Source organism: Orbicella faveolata, unplaced genomic scaffold (assembly GCF_042242905.1).
Source record: "Orbicella faveolata isolate gen_17 unplaced genomic scaffold, um_ofav_v1 contig_24, whole genome shotgun sequence".
NCBI classification, from domain to species: domain Eukaryota; kingdom Metazoa; phylum Cnidaria; class Anthozoa; order Scleractinia; family Merulinidae; genus Orbicella; species Orbicella faveolata.
In genome coordinates, this window is record NW_028301552.1 from 33,970,660 (window position 1) to 33,987,915 (window position 17,256).

The 17,256-nt window shown below is 37.5% G+C and overlaps 2 protein-coding genes across 2 annotated transcripts; one reads left to right on the top strand and one right to left on the bottom strand.

Moving 5' to 3' along the window:
- Positions 1 to 17: 17 nt before the first annotated feature.
- Positions 18 to 5,562, bottom strand: LOC110056231 (CST complex subunit STN1-like). Its single transcript, XM_089291482.1, has 7 exons — positions 5,297 to 5,562; positions 4,501 to 4,599; positions 3,807 to 3,962; positions 3,049 to 3,317; positions 2,215 to 2,334; positions 1,770 to 1,830; positions 18 to 402 (listed from the first exon to the last, which is right to left on the bottom strand). The coding sequence occupies exons 1-7, from the start codon at positions 5,427 to 5,429 to the stop codon at positions 239 to 241; spliced, it is 1,002 nt and encodes a 333-aa protein (XP_089147608.1). The 5' UTR covers positions 5,430 to 5,562; the 3' UTR covers positions 18 to 238.
- Positions 5,563 to 5,606: 44 nt separating this feature from the next.
- LOC110056232 (GTP cyclohydrolase 1-like) lies at positions 5,607 to 13,366 on the top strand. Its single transcript, XM_020762690.2, has 6 exons — positions 5,607 to 6,004; positions 9,722 to 9,831; positions 10,251 to 10,306; positions 10,501 to 10,532; positions 11,207 to 11,291; positions 11,738 to 13,366. The coding sequence occupies exons 1-6, from the start codon at positions 5,734 to 5,736 to the stop codon at positions 11,871 to 11,873; spliced, it is 690 nt and encodes a 229-aa protein (XP_020618349.1). The 5' UTR covers positions 5,607 to 5,733; the 3' UTR covers positions 11,874 to 13,366.
- Positions 13,367 to 17,256: the final 3,890 nt, after the last annotated feature.

Consider the following 17,256-nt stretch of genomic DNA (forward strand, 5'->3'; position numbering starts at 1 on the left):
CCCCTCATCCTTACCCATTGATAGTAAATAAATTATAATTCTTTATTGAGCTCATTCATATAATTAAATAATTTTACTCGTAAAATAGCAAATTAAACTGATACTATCTATACTAAAAAGAAGTGAACTGCTTTGGGCCTTGTTTGTGAAGTGAAGGTAAAAATCTTCCATAAGTCAACGGAACATGTAAACATCACAAACACAGGTTAATAAGTACCATGTAAAACATCAGACGGTATTATACTAAGCAGTATTTGTGTTCACTTTGTCTGTACACATCACTACTCTGTAAAAGTCTATCAAGTGAGTGTTCAACTTGTTGCAATGTCACATGGTGAAACTTGTGCGAGGAGTGCAGGACATCCATGATGGCCCATTTAGACGCTGAGGAACTTGATGGCTCTAAGACCAAGAGAAAAGTATCAATCATTATTGATAATCGTCAATACCAGCATCATCATCATCATTAAAACCACCTCCATTATCATCATCATCATGAAAAGCACCATCAATATCACAATCATCATCATCATCATTATCATTACGCTTCTCTAGTCGTGCACATTACATGTAAGCCCATTAATAGTTGGTAGGTATAAAAATAAACATAGCTACAATTCATAGCCTTACTGATGCACAGTTATTCAAAATAATGTTGTTAGGATGTAATCCATATATGAAGCAGCACAACGTTGGATAAAATTTTAATCTCTTCATATTCATTCCTATTTTTAGTCCCTGCGTCAAAAAAGCAGGAACCCTAAAATAGGTCATTTGGCAAGGGAGATTATAAATCTGCCTTCACCAACTGATTGGTCACTGCTATGCTAGATTAAAATGCTACAATCGTGGACAAAAGTCCTTGGGACACTTATGTTATTTAACAAATTATCTGTGTTTTAGAACTGGAGTTTGAAAAAAACACTGCTATATCCTTTAAAAATGCGTTACTGACCCCCCTCCCCACCCAACACAATGTTGAAAATCAGGTGAAATTGCAGGTACTAGTTTTCAACACTGTATGGGGGATGGGGGGTGAGGTTAGGCAGGGGAAGTTGTATTCGCATCTGGCGTGTACACAAAAGCGCCAAAAGTGCAAATTTGTCCCAAGACTTTTGTCCATGATTGTAGGCTCAATTTCCACCCCTTCCTAGGGTCCAGTGCCTAAAGCTTCTCCCTGAGAAGAAAGGGGCGAGGGCGGGAGGGGGGTGGGGGGGCTATCATAATTATGAAAAGTTTGGGGATGTTCATCTGTCAATTTGAAGTAAACCCCTAGAGGAGACCAGTCTGAGTGTGGCTCGAGCTTTATTTGACACCTAAAAGATACCACTTAAAATGGGATAGGCTTGATTACCAGACACTGTTCAGGAAGGGATCCCAGACTAGTAGACTGGACTCTAGAGGCATTTTTTAATTGTTTTAATTTCCTCAAGTGCACCCTAAAAGACACTCTGAAAGCTAAAATGGTGGCTTTTCATCATGAACACCCTAAGTGAGACCAGAATCCTTCATTTACATCCCTAAGCGAGGGAACGAGCATCTCTCACCTTTTCAGAGGGGAGTCCCCCCAGGAAACTTTCAGGGAGGAGCACAGGTTCCTTTCTTGAACAATGGCTGGTAATCAACCCTACTGAAATGCCAAATCAGAGTTATTCCCACATTTCACCTTGATTTTGTACAGTCAGAGATTTTAGGTATTTAAACTTTTATATTAACATTGTGGTTAGTGTTGTCTCACAGACTGATGGACCAACTCATCTGTTGATTACCTGAAATTTTCTTAATTGCTTTCAAGATGGCTGGTCCAAGGTTGTGTTCATGACTGATAACCTGCAGAAAATTAAGACAAGATGCTAACACTTTACATGCAGAGTCCAATAAGAAGACATGATTGATCATCGCAGTTATCTACACAACTTAAAATAAGTTGGTATTTTTAAAATAGGTATGTAGTTGTGAAATTAAAGCCTGAAAAAATTTAGACTTGAAGGACATTCAAACCCATGACCTCTGAGATACCAGTGCAGTGCTCTACCAACTCAGCTATCAAGCCATCTGGTGGTTGGTCAAGATGTGAGATCATAATGTACATGTAGATGGTGAAGAATACAAGTGGATGCATGAAAGAACATATATTTGAACTACAGAGAAAGATATGAAGACATGATTATAGCTATTGGGGTCAGAAATAATTGTCTAAAACTGCATTGTTACCTCATAAAGATCTTTACTGGAGTCTTTAAAGTACACCAAGCCATCTCTTTCTAGATCTTTAACTGATTGTCGAATGACTTTCTTTGCTTCATATGCACGATCTATCTTTTTAGCTTCGTCCTTGAACAGAATACAAAATATTAAAGTTACTCTACATTGGTTATGGTTTGGATGCAAAATATAGTGCCACTCTTTTCATTATGGGGTGAGCAAAAAATTTGGTTTGAAAGGCTAACAACTGAGAACAAAGGGTGGTGAAGCTCATAGCAACCAGATGTCTTGGAGTTTACAGACAAGTGATCGCCAACAGGGCATTTTCACTCACGTGGGCAGCCATCTTATGCAAATTTATTGGAACAAAAATATCAAAACAAACAAACAAAGAATTTCAAAGTGTTTCCACAAGAATAGAGTTCAACTCCCACAGGGTTGATTTGGGAAATCAACATGGCCACCATTTCATTGTTCTGGGACACCAATATGGCTTCCAGGTACAGTAACATCATGTGAAAACAGTCTACATGAGGTTCAGGATAAAGCCATAGTATTTCCCAGCCAGCTGACCAGACTCCACTACTACTACTTACAAAAAACCTAGACAGCTAGATTATATTCATTTGTTATCAACATCCATATTAATAACATTTTGTTTGACCAGTGGAACATCTTGCTTTAGGACACCAACTAGAAAAGACCCCAGAAAAGACCAAACCTCAACCTGTCGAACATAGCTTGACATATTAGCTGCAAGACTACAGTGCCTCAGCAGAAATGTGTTTGACATGCTAGCTGCAAGACTACAGTGCCTCAGCAGAAAATTGTGTTTGAACTTACCTGATTGGTGCATTTTTCCTTGAATGCTTCCCTCGCTAGCTGTTGTATGTCAGGCTCTAGACACAATGTCCTGAACTGGAATGCCACCATCTTATTTTCCTTAAGGTGCATCAAAATAGCTTTCTTTAGTTCCTGTTTCTTGGAAGAGGCACCATTTCCTGCTTGAAAATCTTTGAGTGATGGAGTAAACGGTTGTTTGTAGACTGTGTTGCCAAGATTAACAGCTTCTAACCAGAAAAGGACCTCCGCGTTGAGGTCTGACTCTGGGTCTGAAGTCTGTCAAGGACTTACGTACTCTTTACATCAATATAATCATTAATTAAAAGTGGTGTTATTTTTTGAGGAAGAAGGGGAAAGAGAAAAAGACTAAAAACTTGGAATCGTGTACTAAAGGCATCTGCAGTTGAGTGTCGATCGATACCCTTGATCGACACTCCATCGACATCTTGATTGACATCTCAATCGATACTCGGTCAACACTTGATCAATATCTCGGTCAACAGCCAGTCAAAAGTCAACTAATTTTTGCTCCCTAGACACAAGTGTTGATCAATATATATGAGTCGGCCAACACTCTGCCAACTATTGACCAACTGTTTATCAAGCATAAATTGAGTGTTGATCAAGATGGTGATCGAGTGTCAACCAAGAGTCAACCGAGTATCGATTGCATGTCAACTAATCAAACTGGAATCAAACCCATTTCACCCATGTGGCAGGTGAGTATTAAGGGGGCTAGAACTCATGTCCTTGGATACATATCTGATCAACAGTCAGTTGCCTTTGCTCTCTGAAAACAGATATCTTGCCTTGTACTGTCACTAGCTGACCAAGATCATAAGATTCTCTTCTATCCTCATTTGGATCTGAGGAGTGCCAACAGCAGCAGGCAATTGTACCACTCCCATCATCAACTGGATAAAAATGATAACCAACATTAATTAACTGAGGTAAAAACTAAATTACAACTTACATTGAAGTGGATTCCGAAATAAAAGTGATGTACTACTAGGCAGTCACCTACAAACAGTGCGCAAAATTGGCAAATAAACAATTTTACCATTATTTCCTTTGGCCCTGAAAAGCTCCACTGGAAGAGTGGTCAATTAAGATATTTACTTTTTTGCTTATTTTTAAAAAGGTTTGACTTTGTTTGTAACTTAGGCCTAATTCTCTAAATCCAGGTGCTATTCAAGCTAGTAGCGAACAAGAGAGCACACCTAATGAACTGCAGATAAAAATATACAAGCATGGGTATTGTGCATACATGCATGGCCCAAGCTTGTACTCTTGCTGCAATTTTCTGGATACGCCGCTGTCAAGGGCAAACACTGATGTTTTCATGGTTACTCGTAACACAACACTACTGTATTTAAGAAGAAAGAAAACTTAGTTTCTGTTCACAATCAGAAACTTTATTTAAACAATAAAAAATGAAAAAAAGAACATCACCTCCATAAGTTGTGAGTTTCTCTCTTACATCTACACTAACTATGTATCCAAGAATTTCCACTCTCACAATAGGATGATTCTTGGAATAACAATACACTCCTAAATGACACAAAAATCAGTAAGCTTATGTCAAGTCATACAGACCATCCTTCAGGCAAATTATTAATAACAACAACTAACATTTCAGACTAATAGCTATGCTCTACAGAGACACCAAAACTTAGACAGTAGGGATATTCTCTGGAAAGGAACAATAATATATTTATTATGTATAATAATATTTTGAGTTTCCTAGCTCAGATCCTAAGGTAACCCAAGAGCTAAAAACCTAAAAAAGAAGGTTCAGAACCAAGAAGTTGATGTGCCCCATGGGGTGAGAATTTTACAATTGCGGCTGGTAATAAATAGATTTAGCCTAGCCTAAAAGCAGAGGTCCTAATTAAGTTAACCTGGCTTGAGTCTGCAATCCAATGGAAAACCTGTATCAGGGCAGCGGTCAACTTCAAAGGAACACATGACCTGGGACGAGGTTGTTTTGGGGTCTGACATATTTTCACATTGATTTACATGAATGGGCGGACGGATGGACAGAAAGTCACGTGACAATATTCTAGCTTGATGGGTTACCACCCGTGACCCTGGAGCTCCACTATTAGGGTGCGGCATTTGACATCATATGGGAGAGCTGGGGGAGGTTTGAAAAAGGTCCCATAAGCATTAATCCATTATTATATGGTATCAATTTGAAAAAAGACTGTTATTGGTTCATACCTATTTAATATACAACCCCATGTACCTTTGTAATCAGTGTACTCCTCTAAACTTTGCACCTCCTTGACAAACATTTTCATGTGACACCAAAACAACGGATTGAGACCCCAGAAGCGAACAGGGAGGCAATTGCTGCCTTCCTCTGTTTTATCCGTCATGTTAGCAGCAATCGGTACCTCCCATTGCAGTAGAAGTTCAAAAAATAAAAGCTAAAAAAGAAAAACAATTCCACAACAGTAACAAGCGGTTAAGTGGCTGATGAAGTTTCTTTTTTCCCGCGCGCGAGTACGAGGCTACGAGGACTGGGCGCGAACTCGGAAAATCGTCAACGCTTGGAACGCCTGGCCAATTTTTGAACTTCCCCGTTCTGCTTCACCTGGCTGGTACAAGGAAATAGTAGCTAATCATCTACGTACATTGTCCTCTATATTGTATTGTATTGTATTGTATTTGAATGTTACAATGGACAGCTCAATTACTCAAGCGAGTAGTGAAGGTAAAACACGGCCCAATCGACTTTCATCAATCAACATGGATGACGTACCCGAGCTGAAACCAAGACCAAGCGACGCAGATTCTGTGGAAAATCAACAAAACCAACTCGAGGCTGCCTTTGGAATGGTTTTAGCGAACATTGGAGAAGACAGGGGTCGCCAAGGCCTTTTGAAAACACCCTCTCGCGCTGCAAAAGCAATGCTCTTCTTTACTAAAGGATACGAAGAGACAATTGAAGGTGAGCGAGGGTTTTATGACCTCTGAAAAGATACTGACCTCGCGCGGGCTCTCGCGTTATCCCGGTCTTGCTTTCAGTGCGCCCATTCTGCAATGAACAGCTTTGAATTATTTTAGAACTTCAGTTGCTTGCTCGAGCCCCACTACCCTTTGTGTTACAAACACTACCGAGGGTAATTATAGGTTATAGATAGAAACTTTATTAAGAATGTCATCAACCACCTAGCTGGGGAAAAACTCCCCTACTAATACGGGGACATAACAAAAACGAGTTAAATTAGAAGAAAATACTAAAAAAAAAAAAAAACCTATAGCTATTTACAAATATTTTTTATTTTTAATCCCATCTTTGTTACAAACAGCAAAACTTTGTTTCACTCCAGAGTTGGAAGAGAAATTAATTGTTACCTTCGAATCCCTGAAAAAGCTAGATGTGGAAGATGCTAACTAACTATACAAGTCAGTAGTATGACAGATGAGTACGCTTATTGGTTGCAAAGTTTGTGATTAATAAGTTAAGCTTGATGAAAACATTTGGGTTAATTGCACAATCAAACGCTGAGAACGTGAAAATTACACAAAATGTACGTTTAAATATTATATGCGGGGTCCCAAAAGTGTTTAGAGCTTTAGGGCTCTAGCCCATAAAGTGTAGATCTGAAGAACCATGAAAACAAAAATATAGGGCCACTAAAACTTTAAGACAATTTCACTTTAGGGCTCCAGACTCCACTTTAATTTTAAACTTTGACTCACGCAGATTTTTTGATAAAAATATCAGCCTTTTTGCAAACCAGAGCCTCTATTTATGCTTAACAAGTCATGGGTCTTGTTATGACTTGTCTTCTTAGATGTTTCTTGGTGTCTCCTGTCATTTATCGGCAGTTAATTGGAATGAATAGTTAATCATGGTTGTAAATTCAAATGCAAATATTGTACAAGGTCAATTAACAACTTCAACTACAAAAGGGAATGTGACTGTTTGTACTTCATCACTGTCTTCTCTCCAGATCCTGTTTTAACAATGTTGGCAAATAAAAAGGAAAGGATCTAGGTATTCAAATGATCAAATTTCAAAATGCTGGGCTCCATGCTTTGCAGAAAAGTGTATTCAGAGCTCCTGATTCCAAGTCCACCAGGATCAGGACTCAAGGAAGTATGATCAGGCTCTTGACTCCAAAGCAAATATCTCAAGGTTTTAAGGACCACATTTTGGGACCCAGATAATTTATAACAACATGCTTGGCCATAATTTGTAAGACTATTAGAAGGTAATTTACAGCTAGTTAGCTGAAATTTAACACCTGATTTTCATAGTCTGGTATTTACTTTGCTAAATGCTAAATTTAATTCTGTGGGGCATTGAAGCATTTTTTTTTCATGAGCCATTAATAATTTTCATTTTTTTGAGCATGGCTTAGAAGTCTCCTTCCAAACACTGTGGAAGTAAAGTTGTTTTGGTATTCAGATTTGCTAATAGATCTGACCAGAAGATGTTTGGTTGTGCATAATAAAGCCCAGATAGGATAAATTGTATTAAGTGACACAGTCTTGAAATAAATGCATAGATGTCTCAAAAAAAATGGCTATGGCACAACTGACTTGTTTTCAAATTACAACACTGGCAGTAAAGGAAATAAATAAATATCAGACGGTGCAAATGTTGACTAAGAAACTTCTGCTCAGTGCACCTAAGGGAAGTTTCTAGTTTTCTTTTCCTTTGTCATTAAAATTAATCAATCAGTACCTGCAAAAGTTGTGCTCTCACTGTACACTTAAGTTTTGCAATGTCATTTGTAATCAGTTGAGAAATAAAAACAGGTTTATCTGCCATATTGCGTGAGGAACTAATGGCCTGTACATGTGCACATATTAAGTAAATCACTTTGTTTTTAAATCAGTTAAGAAATTTTCATTGTTTGAGAAAGATTTCTGCAGCTGGTGAGAATTGGTAAAAAATAACTTTTCACCTGCCTTGTGTTAGTTACCTGTGGCAGTTGTGGAAAAAATCATGAAAAAATTTTAACAGTGACATGCAGACCATTTCAAACGAGAAGCTCTTTAACTGTGAAATTCAGGCAGGAGACACAGTTACCTCCCATTTCTGGCTCTCTGTTAGGAATTCAGGAATTAAACTTCTGTTTTCTTGAACAATACACCTTATTCCAAAATGGCCACTATTTAAGTATTCTTTTGTTTACTTGCAAATTAGCCCCTGTTGCCTCGTTCTTAAACTCAAAATTCAAAAGAATATTTCCCTTAAGCGAGGCAACAAGGGCTCATTCTCAAGTAAACAAAAGAATACTAAAATGTCAGCCATTTTGGAATAAGGTGTATTAGGTATGAGTGAATAAAAAAAAAATGAATTTAATATCTGTTTGGGCATTGTAACTGTGTAGTGTTAGTTTACTGTAGCTGTCTGTATAAATATGGTATTTGTATGTATTACTAGACGTTATTTTGGTCCGTGATCTCATGGGGTGAATGAAGGTTAAGAATCAAAGTACAGCAATCCAACAAGAGTGTTATTATCCAAGGTTTTTCTTCCCTTTATCCTGACTTTGAACTGTGTTAGATGCTCTGATGCACAGTCAAAATTAATAGCAGTTCTACAAGAAACCTGTTAGTCAAGACTGGTCGTCCATCATTTATGGGATTTTGTACTAAGTCTTGTTTTGTGCATTGGAATGTTAACAAGAGATGTCAACAAGAGACATTAACACCATCCTTTAATTTTGCTTTCAAAAAGATCAATTTGTTTGGCTTCTGATAATGGGATTTCATACAATAGTTTATTTTCCTAGCTGCAATTTGTTTCAAGGCTAGTTTGATTTCACTCCTTAGGGGTTTTTTCTGTCAGCCTAAATGACTAAGTTTAGCATGTCCCAGGGAGGAACAATATATAGCTGGTCATGCAAAGTTGTTAATTACTCATAGACCTGCCTTTTGTAGTATTGATAGTAATTAGCCTTTTCTACCACACTGTTTTCATTGTTAATTAACTGGTTATTCTTTTCTAAGTCCTTTTGTTTTCTAAGGTGAAGCTGCATGATCAATATCCAATCTGCAAACTGTTCATGGATGTTACATAATTATACAAAATTGATATAATATTTGTCTTGATTTTTTCAGTGAGTGTATTCTCTGATGTTAGAGCCTTCAAATTTAATAATTACTGAAAATAAAATGATTACATTCATTGGATCTTATTTTTTTTCCTTTGGATATCCTGTAGCATTAATTTTCTGCACCATATACAATTATAATTTTGGAATTATGGAATACTGAGATATTTGACTAACAATATATATTTAACCTGCATCTGGCTCCAGTTGTTCAAAGGCCAGATAACTCTATCTACTGGATAAATCGCTATCCAGTGGACAAGTTTTAACAAAACAAACCAAGCTATCCTCGGGATAGTGATTTCTCCCATGGATAGTGTTATCCACCTTTCGAACAACCCGAGCCTGACCTCTAACTTGTTTCACTCTGTATTGAGAAAATGACTTTTAAACGTTTACAGATACCACAAAATGGCTCACAAAAAACTGAGAGCATGACATGAAATTCAAAAGATGCACATGTATTTAGTTATAATTATGTAGTTTATGCTGCCATTTTTTCTGGTCAATTTTTTTCTCCTCTCACTTGACAGTGCTCACAGCCAAGACTATTATCAGTTCTTTAACTTGAGCTTTTGCATTATTATCATCAGATATTCTTAATGATGCTGTTTTTGATGAAAATCACGATGAACTGGTCATAGTGAAGGATATTGACATGTTCTCTTTATGTGAACATCATCTAGTACCATTTATGGGAAAGGTATGTAACTATGTAAAATGTTTGCTTTACATGTAAATGTTCCACTTAATCTACCAGGTTGCAAAGGGTTCAGTGGTGATTGTTTAGTGGGTATCATTGCTCAGTGTTGCTAGTTTCTGTATGTTGCTAGCTTCTGCTCAAAAGCACAGTTCTGCACACTAGAACAGTGACAAAATAAGACTTGTCTAATAATTAAATTGCTTTGTAAGTAATTATTACTTATAAAGCAATGGTAATTAAAAGTCATCGTGATGTTTAATAAATTTAATATTTGTGAGAATTGTTCCAGAGTGATCTTAACCTCTGATTGTCAAACATACTGTAATTTTATCTGATATTTAATTTAATTGCATTTCTTTTATTTTATTTTCATTTTGTATAATTTTATTTTTTATTATTATTATTATTTTTCATTGTAGGTTCATATTGGTTATTTACCCAACAAGAGAGTTGTAGGACTCAGTAAGCTTGCTAGGTAAGCTATTGAATAAGACATAAGCTATGCTCAATAGAATTTGAAGGAATTTGGCATTTAAACTAGTCGACACAGAAAGCCATTTGCCAAACTAGAATCAAGATTGATATTTTGAGACTGGATCTTAAGAAATTAAAGCAAGAATGAATTATATTGTGGTGGTAATTAGGCTAATTCATGTTTGCTTGTTACAGGATTGTAGAAATGTTTAGCCGTCGACTACAAGGTTAGTTGTATACGAGGTGGTACTAATAATACTTTTATACAACGGATGTCACAATCTTGGACAATTTAAATGAAAAATTAAGATCACCCCTCCCCCCACTTTGATGCTGTAAAAAATGGCATGTTTTGGGTTTAGTGCCAGCTCATCATTGATTCGGCAGGGGGGAGGGTATTTCTTATATTATTCTGACCAAGATTGCGGCATGATTGCAGCAAAGGGCTAAAGCTACATATCAGATCATAGCAGGATTGCCACAAATTAGGAAATGGTCAGGGAAGAAAAGAAATTCTTCAAGATCAGAGAAAAGCAACATAATTCTATTTTGAGTGAGGGAAAACTTAAATTTTGAAGAAAAGTCAGAGAAAATTGAAATATATTTGTTATAACACTGCTGATTTATTATCACGGAAGGCTAAAAGAAATATTTCAACTCAAATTGGTCAAAGAGATGGCTGTTAGGGAGGGTTCAGGTTGATACTATATGTGGCATTTTATATTTATTTGGTCAGGGAAATTTTATTCTTATCAGAGAAAATTCAGGGAATGTTGAAAACTGATGTCTGTGGCAACCATGCATACCTCTCGGCATGTATTGCATGCCTATAATGACCCACGTGTGAAAAAACAACAGCTTTTTAGACCTTTGTACATACTGAATTGTTTTGCTCTTATAGTTCAAGAACGTCTGACAAAGCAGATTGCCATGGCTCTAACTGAAGCTGTCAACCCAGCAGGAGTGGGTGTGGTCATCGAGGCAACGTGAGTATTGACATACATGCATTAATGCACAGAGAAAAGTAAAATAATGTGAAGTCTAAAGGGATGTTTAGGCTATTTATGTCAAAAAAAATTCACAGTCATTTAACTGTGAAATATCCTATGACTGATCATAATTTTCAACATGGTCAGTTCTTGAAATCAATGTTCTCAAACATATTTTTTCCACCCACCTAATCCGCAGGTTTCATTCAGGAATTTTCCTTGAACGCTCATTTTGTTTGATAATCTTTATTCTGCCGCTGCTGGACTTAAATCAGTACCACTCAGAAATATTATAGGAAGTAGCATCCGTGACAGCCGAGTCAATTTTTGACCCTTTCATGTACAAAGTTATGTTGATCACAGTTAGTAAATTTATTCCATATTTCCTTGTTGTGTTTGTTCTTATTAAAAAGTCAACTCTGTTTTAACAATTTATTTTCCAGACATATGTGTATGGTCATGCGTGGAGTACAAAAGCCAAGCAGTAAGACTGTCACCAGTTGCATGCTGGGGGCACTGAGGGAGGATCCCAGATCACGTGACGAGTTCTTGACCCTGATCAGAGATAGGGACAGATAGTTAGTTGTCAAATGTAATAGTTCCATTTTCTGCACCCTTAGTTCTCAACAAGCATAATTTCTCAAATAATAATAGGCTACCAAACAGGTAAATCATATTCTCTTTGGTCTAATGTTCCCAGGCTTTCTCTTCTGGATCATGTGTAATAAAGGCATCCATGGTCAAGTGTCGATCAATGCCCTTGTATACCTTTTATTACAAAAAGTTACCCCTTTCAAGTAACTAATTAAGAACATTGCATCCCTTTTCGAAAGCGTTGGAATAAAGTTAACAAACAATACTACAGGAGAACATCAAGTATTACCAGAAGAACCGTTCATGTTATATCTAAATGACAGATTTCATACCCTTTCATGTGCCTCAACTTGTGAAATCCTTACCCTTTCATATACCTGAAGGCTAAAAAAGGTACCCTTTTGGGGAAAGCCTCCCCATATAACACATAGATCCCCGGGTGTCTGAGCTCTCTTTGATAGGTAAATTTGGTGTGTTGATCATGCCACAGTTTCATTTCCAGGACACCAGAGCACCTCATTTCTGTCGTTTCATTGTATCCAGGACAACTAACCTGTGAAAAATGCCCTTCATTCAAAAATAAGCACCATGTGCCCATGAGGTGCATTTTCTAAATTTAATCATTATTATCTGTAACCAACCAGTCACAGGTGTGTGTGTGGATACTTCATGCATAAATTTAACATTGCAATAATTTTTTTTTCAACATTGCAATAGTTGCATCCTGACGCTTTATTACTCTCATGTTGTTTTGTTTCACCACACAACCCTGTGTGCCTGGTTGCGTGTGAATGTAAATGCCTGCAATAAAGTGCAAGGCAATTAGCAATATTTTTATTCTTGAAATGCATAGAAATATACAATAAATTATATGGATTGTGTTCATCCAAAGTGCATCCTGATATTTTCAAAGATGCCTAACTTTTTGTACATCAAAAACTAAAACAGTGTAATCTATCAACAGTGGTAAAAGATGCACTCAACAGCCATTTATTTTTACTATGTTGGAAATATCTCACATATTTTATAATGCTTGAGTCAAAATTCAAATGGAAATATTTGCAGAATATTTTACTTACGTATTATTTATTATGAGAATGTAAAAACTAGGCATGAATTTGTGCAAATAATATGTTTGTACTTTATAATGTTTGTTCATTAAATTACAATATTTGCTCCAGTAATGTAAGTTAAAATATGAAAGTTTTAATAAAATTTCAATTAAGTAATATTTAAAAGTATTAAATTCAGTTGTTTTGGAATGAAAAGGCCTGCAAAAGACAGAACTCATTAGCTTTCTGTATAACTTCTGCGTTATCTATCTTTGTTTTTTCTTTTTTTTGCTGGGGCGTTCATGGACAAAGAAACCAAATTGTTATACTTTAGAACTAAATTCACTATATTGCGCTGTAATGTAATACAATAATGATAAATTAATTTCAACCTTCATGCTAACTTAATAAATCAAAGGGCACAAATGTATGTTGTCATTATTTCAGTATTGTATTCTCCCAGGGGAGGGGTTGGGTACTCTCTTTTAGGCACTGGCTAACATTTACGCACAACTTGTTTGGGGTTAATTTAGTTTTGGCAGCACATAGAATGTTCCATGTGAAATCTTTGCTGTTGTTGCATGTCCCTTACCTGTATTATTTTCATAGTAAGCCCAGGTCTCAGGGGGAGAGGCACCTGTTTGGATGTTTAGCCTCAAAAGGTCCACAGCAGGAGCTTTTGTGGTACGTTTTAAAATGTTGAGCTGAAAAAAATATGACCAGAGATAATGTGTTGTTTTAGAATATTTGGTATCTCTTAGGGGTGGAAAATAATTTCAAGCCACGTGCACAAAAAGAGCACTTTTCAAAACTTCCAACAAGCAACCCCGTCCTTTTTATGTAGGGGTCTCCCCAGGCCCAGGACAAGCGCCACAACAGGGAATTCAGGTGTTCATCTCTTTTTGACCTTCTTGAACATGTTAATCTGAATGTCAATTTTGGAATGGCGGCAAATGCTGGAAGGGGCACTTATTGGAATAGGGGCCCTTATTGAAAAAATACGGCACTCAATGGGGAGTGCCTATTGGATGGAGGGTGCCATTAAGGTACTGTAATAATTCTGAAATAACGACCCTAGTTGTTTTCGGATTAAGTAGCCTTCATCTTTCGCTACTTTCTGATAACCGCAACATTCCGGGGGCGGGGGAGAGGTCGCTACTTTCGGGTAGCTAAAACGTGTGGCATGTCAAATTCTGGCAATTATTAAAAAGTGTATGAAATATCTGCAACTCAGAAATTTTCGGGAAGTTGATTTCATAATAATATTAAAGCAACAACCTGAACGTTCTCCGCGTATTTTGATCGGAGAGAGATTCACTATCTGGCATCTGACAAGTTGTTATTTTTATCTTATTCACAGTGGTAATTCGTTTTCAAAATTAAGTAATTATACTGATTTTGATAAAATTTAAGGTTATCAGGCTGAAATCTAGGGTGGGGGGGTGGGGGGGTAGGGGGGGTCTACCGTATAAAAAGTACGGGGTTACTTGTCGTACCTTTGAAGGGTTAAAAAACCGGCTAAATGGCCTGAGTTGCCTCGAGAGCAAGTCGCACCGTTAACTGACCGATCTGAACTTTCTGATCACCATGTTTTACTAATATCAAGGCCCGGATAAACGGTGCAATATTGCGCGCAATGGGTAAATTGCATCGTGTATCCACCCGTGAAATTGTTGCATGCAATTCTGTGATGCAGTAGAATTTCGTCCTACTTCTGCAACATAGCGTGTAACAAATTTCTTCGTGTATCCAAACGTTTTGTTCTTGATATTTTCATTCACTTCTTTTATCAGCCTTTACATTACTCGCGTGGTACGGGTGGCAAGGAGTAGCCTAGCGTGCGGAATTTTGTTCCGTTTATTGATATACCTGTAAGTACTGGCTTAATGGGACAAAGGCAGCAAAGGTCTTTTTACTAGAGGATTAGCAAGCGATTACGAAAAAAAAACACTCTTGTGTAATTTTCCAAAGACATTCCCCGCTGCTGATGATAGCCCCTTCATGGGAAATTCTCGCGGTTTTTAATTCTTTCAGTTAGACATAAACTTCTAAGTTTAAAATTGATGGACACCAAAATAGAACGATAGAGCCCGAAGTGCTGTACTCTGTATACAGACTGTCTATTTTGTCATGAGTTTGTCGACATCGCGAGCTTAGAAACATATTAACCCGGCGCGTGGGATATGAACGAGCCAAAACACAAGAGGGGGGTGGAGCTGGAGGGAGACAAAATGTCGCTCGCGCTCTGGAAGAAAAATAACTCGAAGCGAAAAATAATAAACGTCTGTAGAAGTGCTGTCGTGTGGGCAGTGTTCTGGTTTACGCACCTGGTTTATATTATTTGTGCGCTTATTTTGTTCCTTACTTATAATTTATCCGGCCTTTTTAGTGTAAAAATTCACCTGTAGGGCTCTGAGTGTCCTCTTTGTTGTGATATTTACGTCAGTTCCTAACTTATTTCCTACGCACCTTGAAATGGTTGAACCTCCAGGGCACCACACTACGCTGATAAAGTGAAGAAAAGAAAAAGATAAAAACAAAATGACTGGCTGGGAAGACAGATGTCTGCATTCTTCCCCCGCAATTAGCCAACAGAGCAGTAGTTTAGTTAGACTTTCTAAAAGTTCGTTCCAATAATACTTCCCTGACCATTAAGCGAGGGTCTACTTGTGGCAAGGGTTTGGTTTAGTGGGGCAGAGCACAAAGTGCGATACAAGAGCGCGAAGACAACAGCGAGCGCAGAGCGCAAGGAAGGTGGCTAAGTATGAGCTGGTTTGCGCATCTTGAAAAGTTTAACCTAAATTTTTCAAGATCGTCGTTTGTAATCCGTGTTAATCTTTTCCATCCCTAAACATCCTTGTTCCTTGGTGGTTTATTATTATCTCTTTGGTGTTTTTCTATCTTAGTAAACTACTATTTTCAGGTGTCCTTCAATTTAAATGTAATTTTGTTCGTGGCCAAAATAACTCAAAATACCGTGACTGAGCGCCGTTTAATTTAGAAGCAAATGGCAGAGTATCTTTAAAGACACTGGAAAGTCTTTGAGAACGATGCTCATTAGTTTTAAATAATACCGTGCCTGAGGGCGCCTGGTCATTGGCTAAATCAATGATAATTTTTTTCCTAATATGGCCGATCAGTAAGATTCTCAGCTCAATTCTGGTTATCAATTCTTGATAAACTCTCAGAGATCCATAAGAGAAGTTAAAAGCCGTCAGAATAGGGATTTGCCGTAATAAAAAACAAAACAAAACAAAAAAAAACACATTAAGGAAGCCTTAATGGGGGAGGGGGGTTCTTACGAAACGCCGTCCACAACTGACACAAAAAAACGCAGCAGGTTAAATAGAATGAAGTTGCCCTCTCACTGTGCTATGTGTCAGTGTTTCAAATGTCAGGGACTCTCTTCAGTTTTTTTAAAAAATTTCTTAATTCTTCTTCTATCAGTCTTGAAAGTCGTCTTTACAAATCGTATTAGATGAGAGAAACTGATTGTCACATCATTCAGGAGCGTTAAGTCTGTCCACGGCAAGCCTTTATTTTTTGCTACGAGTTATTTTCCTTCGAGCGCGCGAGCGATGCGACTGCAGAGCGCGATAGCGGCCGATTTTGATCTTTCCCCATGCGTTTTAGTGCGTGTATCCCACGCGCCGGGTAAATATATCGCTAAGCTTGCGATCTTGACGAGCTGAAGGCCACATGGAGGGTCTGTGGACAGGTTAAGGAATATTTGACCAATATTACAACTTGCAGGAGAAACTTATAGTTAATTAGAACCTGGTTTAACACGACCCCACTCTCCCCTTGCCAAAAATAAAGAAATTAAAATACTCGTAAGATCTCCAGTCGCTCATAAAAACCTTGAACCTGTCCAGTTCAAAAAAATCGTTAAGTTAAACCCCCAAAACAGATCATGAACACGCGAATTATCCTAAAAAAAACCGACAACAATTTATGATCCAATTTTAAACCCATAAAGATTCTTCGCCCTCGAGCACTCTTCCCCCGACGCAAAAATACCAAGGTATTTAATACTAACAGTTTGGAGCAGGGTGTCCCAGAAACTATGACACGGCTTGTGGCTGGAGGCGCCGGAACATGAAACATGTAAACCGACCAATTTGTATAAAACATGTTTACTAATTCCTGTGAAGCTAGAGGTCACGTACAGAGGCCAGATATATCTCATAAGTTATTTATACCAATTCATATACTGTAGGCGGCTGTTCACTCAATAATGAGGAACCCTTAAGGACTTCCAGGATATCTCTTTAAAAATGGAAAATACTTAAAAAAAAATTTCGTCCTGCAACGTT

Coding starts and splice junctions, on each gene's coding strand:
- LOC110056231 (XM_089291482.1), bottom strand. CDS start 5,429: ATGACGGATAAAACAGAGGAAGGCAGCAATTGCCTCCCTGTTCGCTTC. Junction 3,963..4,500: donor GAAACTCACAACTTATGGAG/GTGATGTTCTTT, acceptor ATTTTTATCCAG/TTGATGATGGGAGTGGTACA. Junction 3,318..3,806: donor ACTGACTGTTGATCAGATAT/GTATCCAAGGAC, acceptor GACAGACTTCAG/ACCCAGAGTCAGACCTCAAC.
- LOC110056232 (XM_020762690.2), top strand. CDS start 5,734: ATGGACAGCTCAATTACTCAAGCGAGTAGTGAAGGTAAAACACGGCCC. Junction 9,832..10,250: donor TAGTACCATTTATGGGAAAG/GTATGTAACTAT, acceptor TTTTCATTGTAG/GTTCATATTGGTTATTTACC. Junction 11,292..11,737: donor GGTGTGGTCATCGAGGCAAC/GTGAGTATTGAC, acceptor TTTATTTTCCAG/ACATATGTGTATGGTCATGC.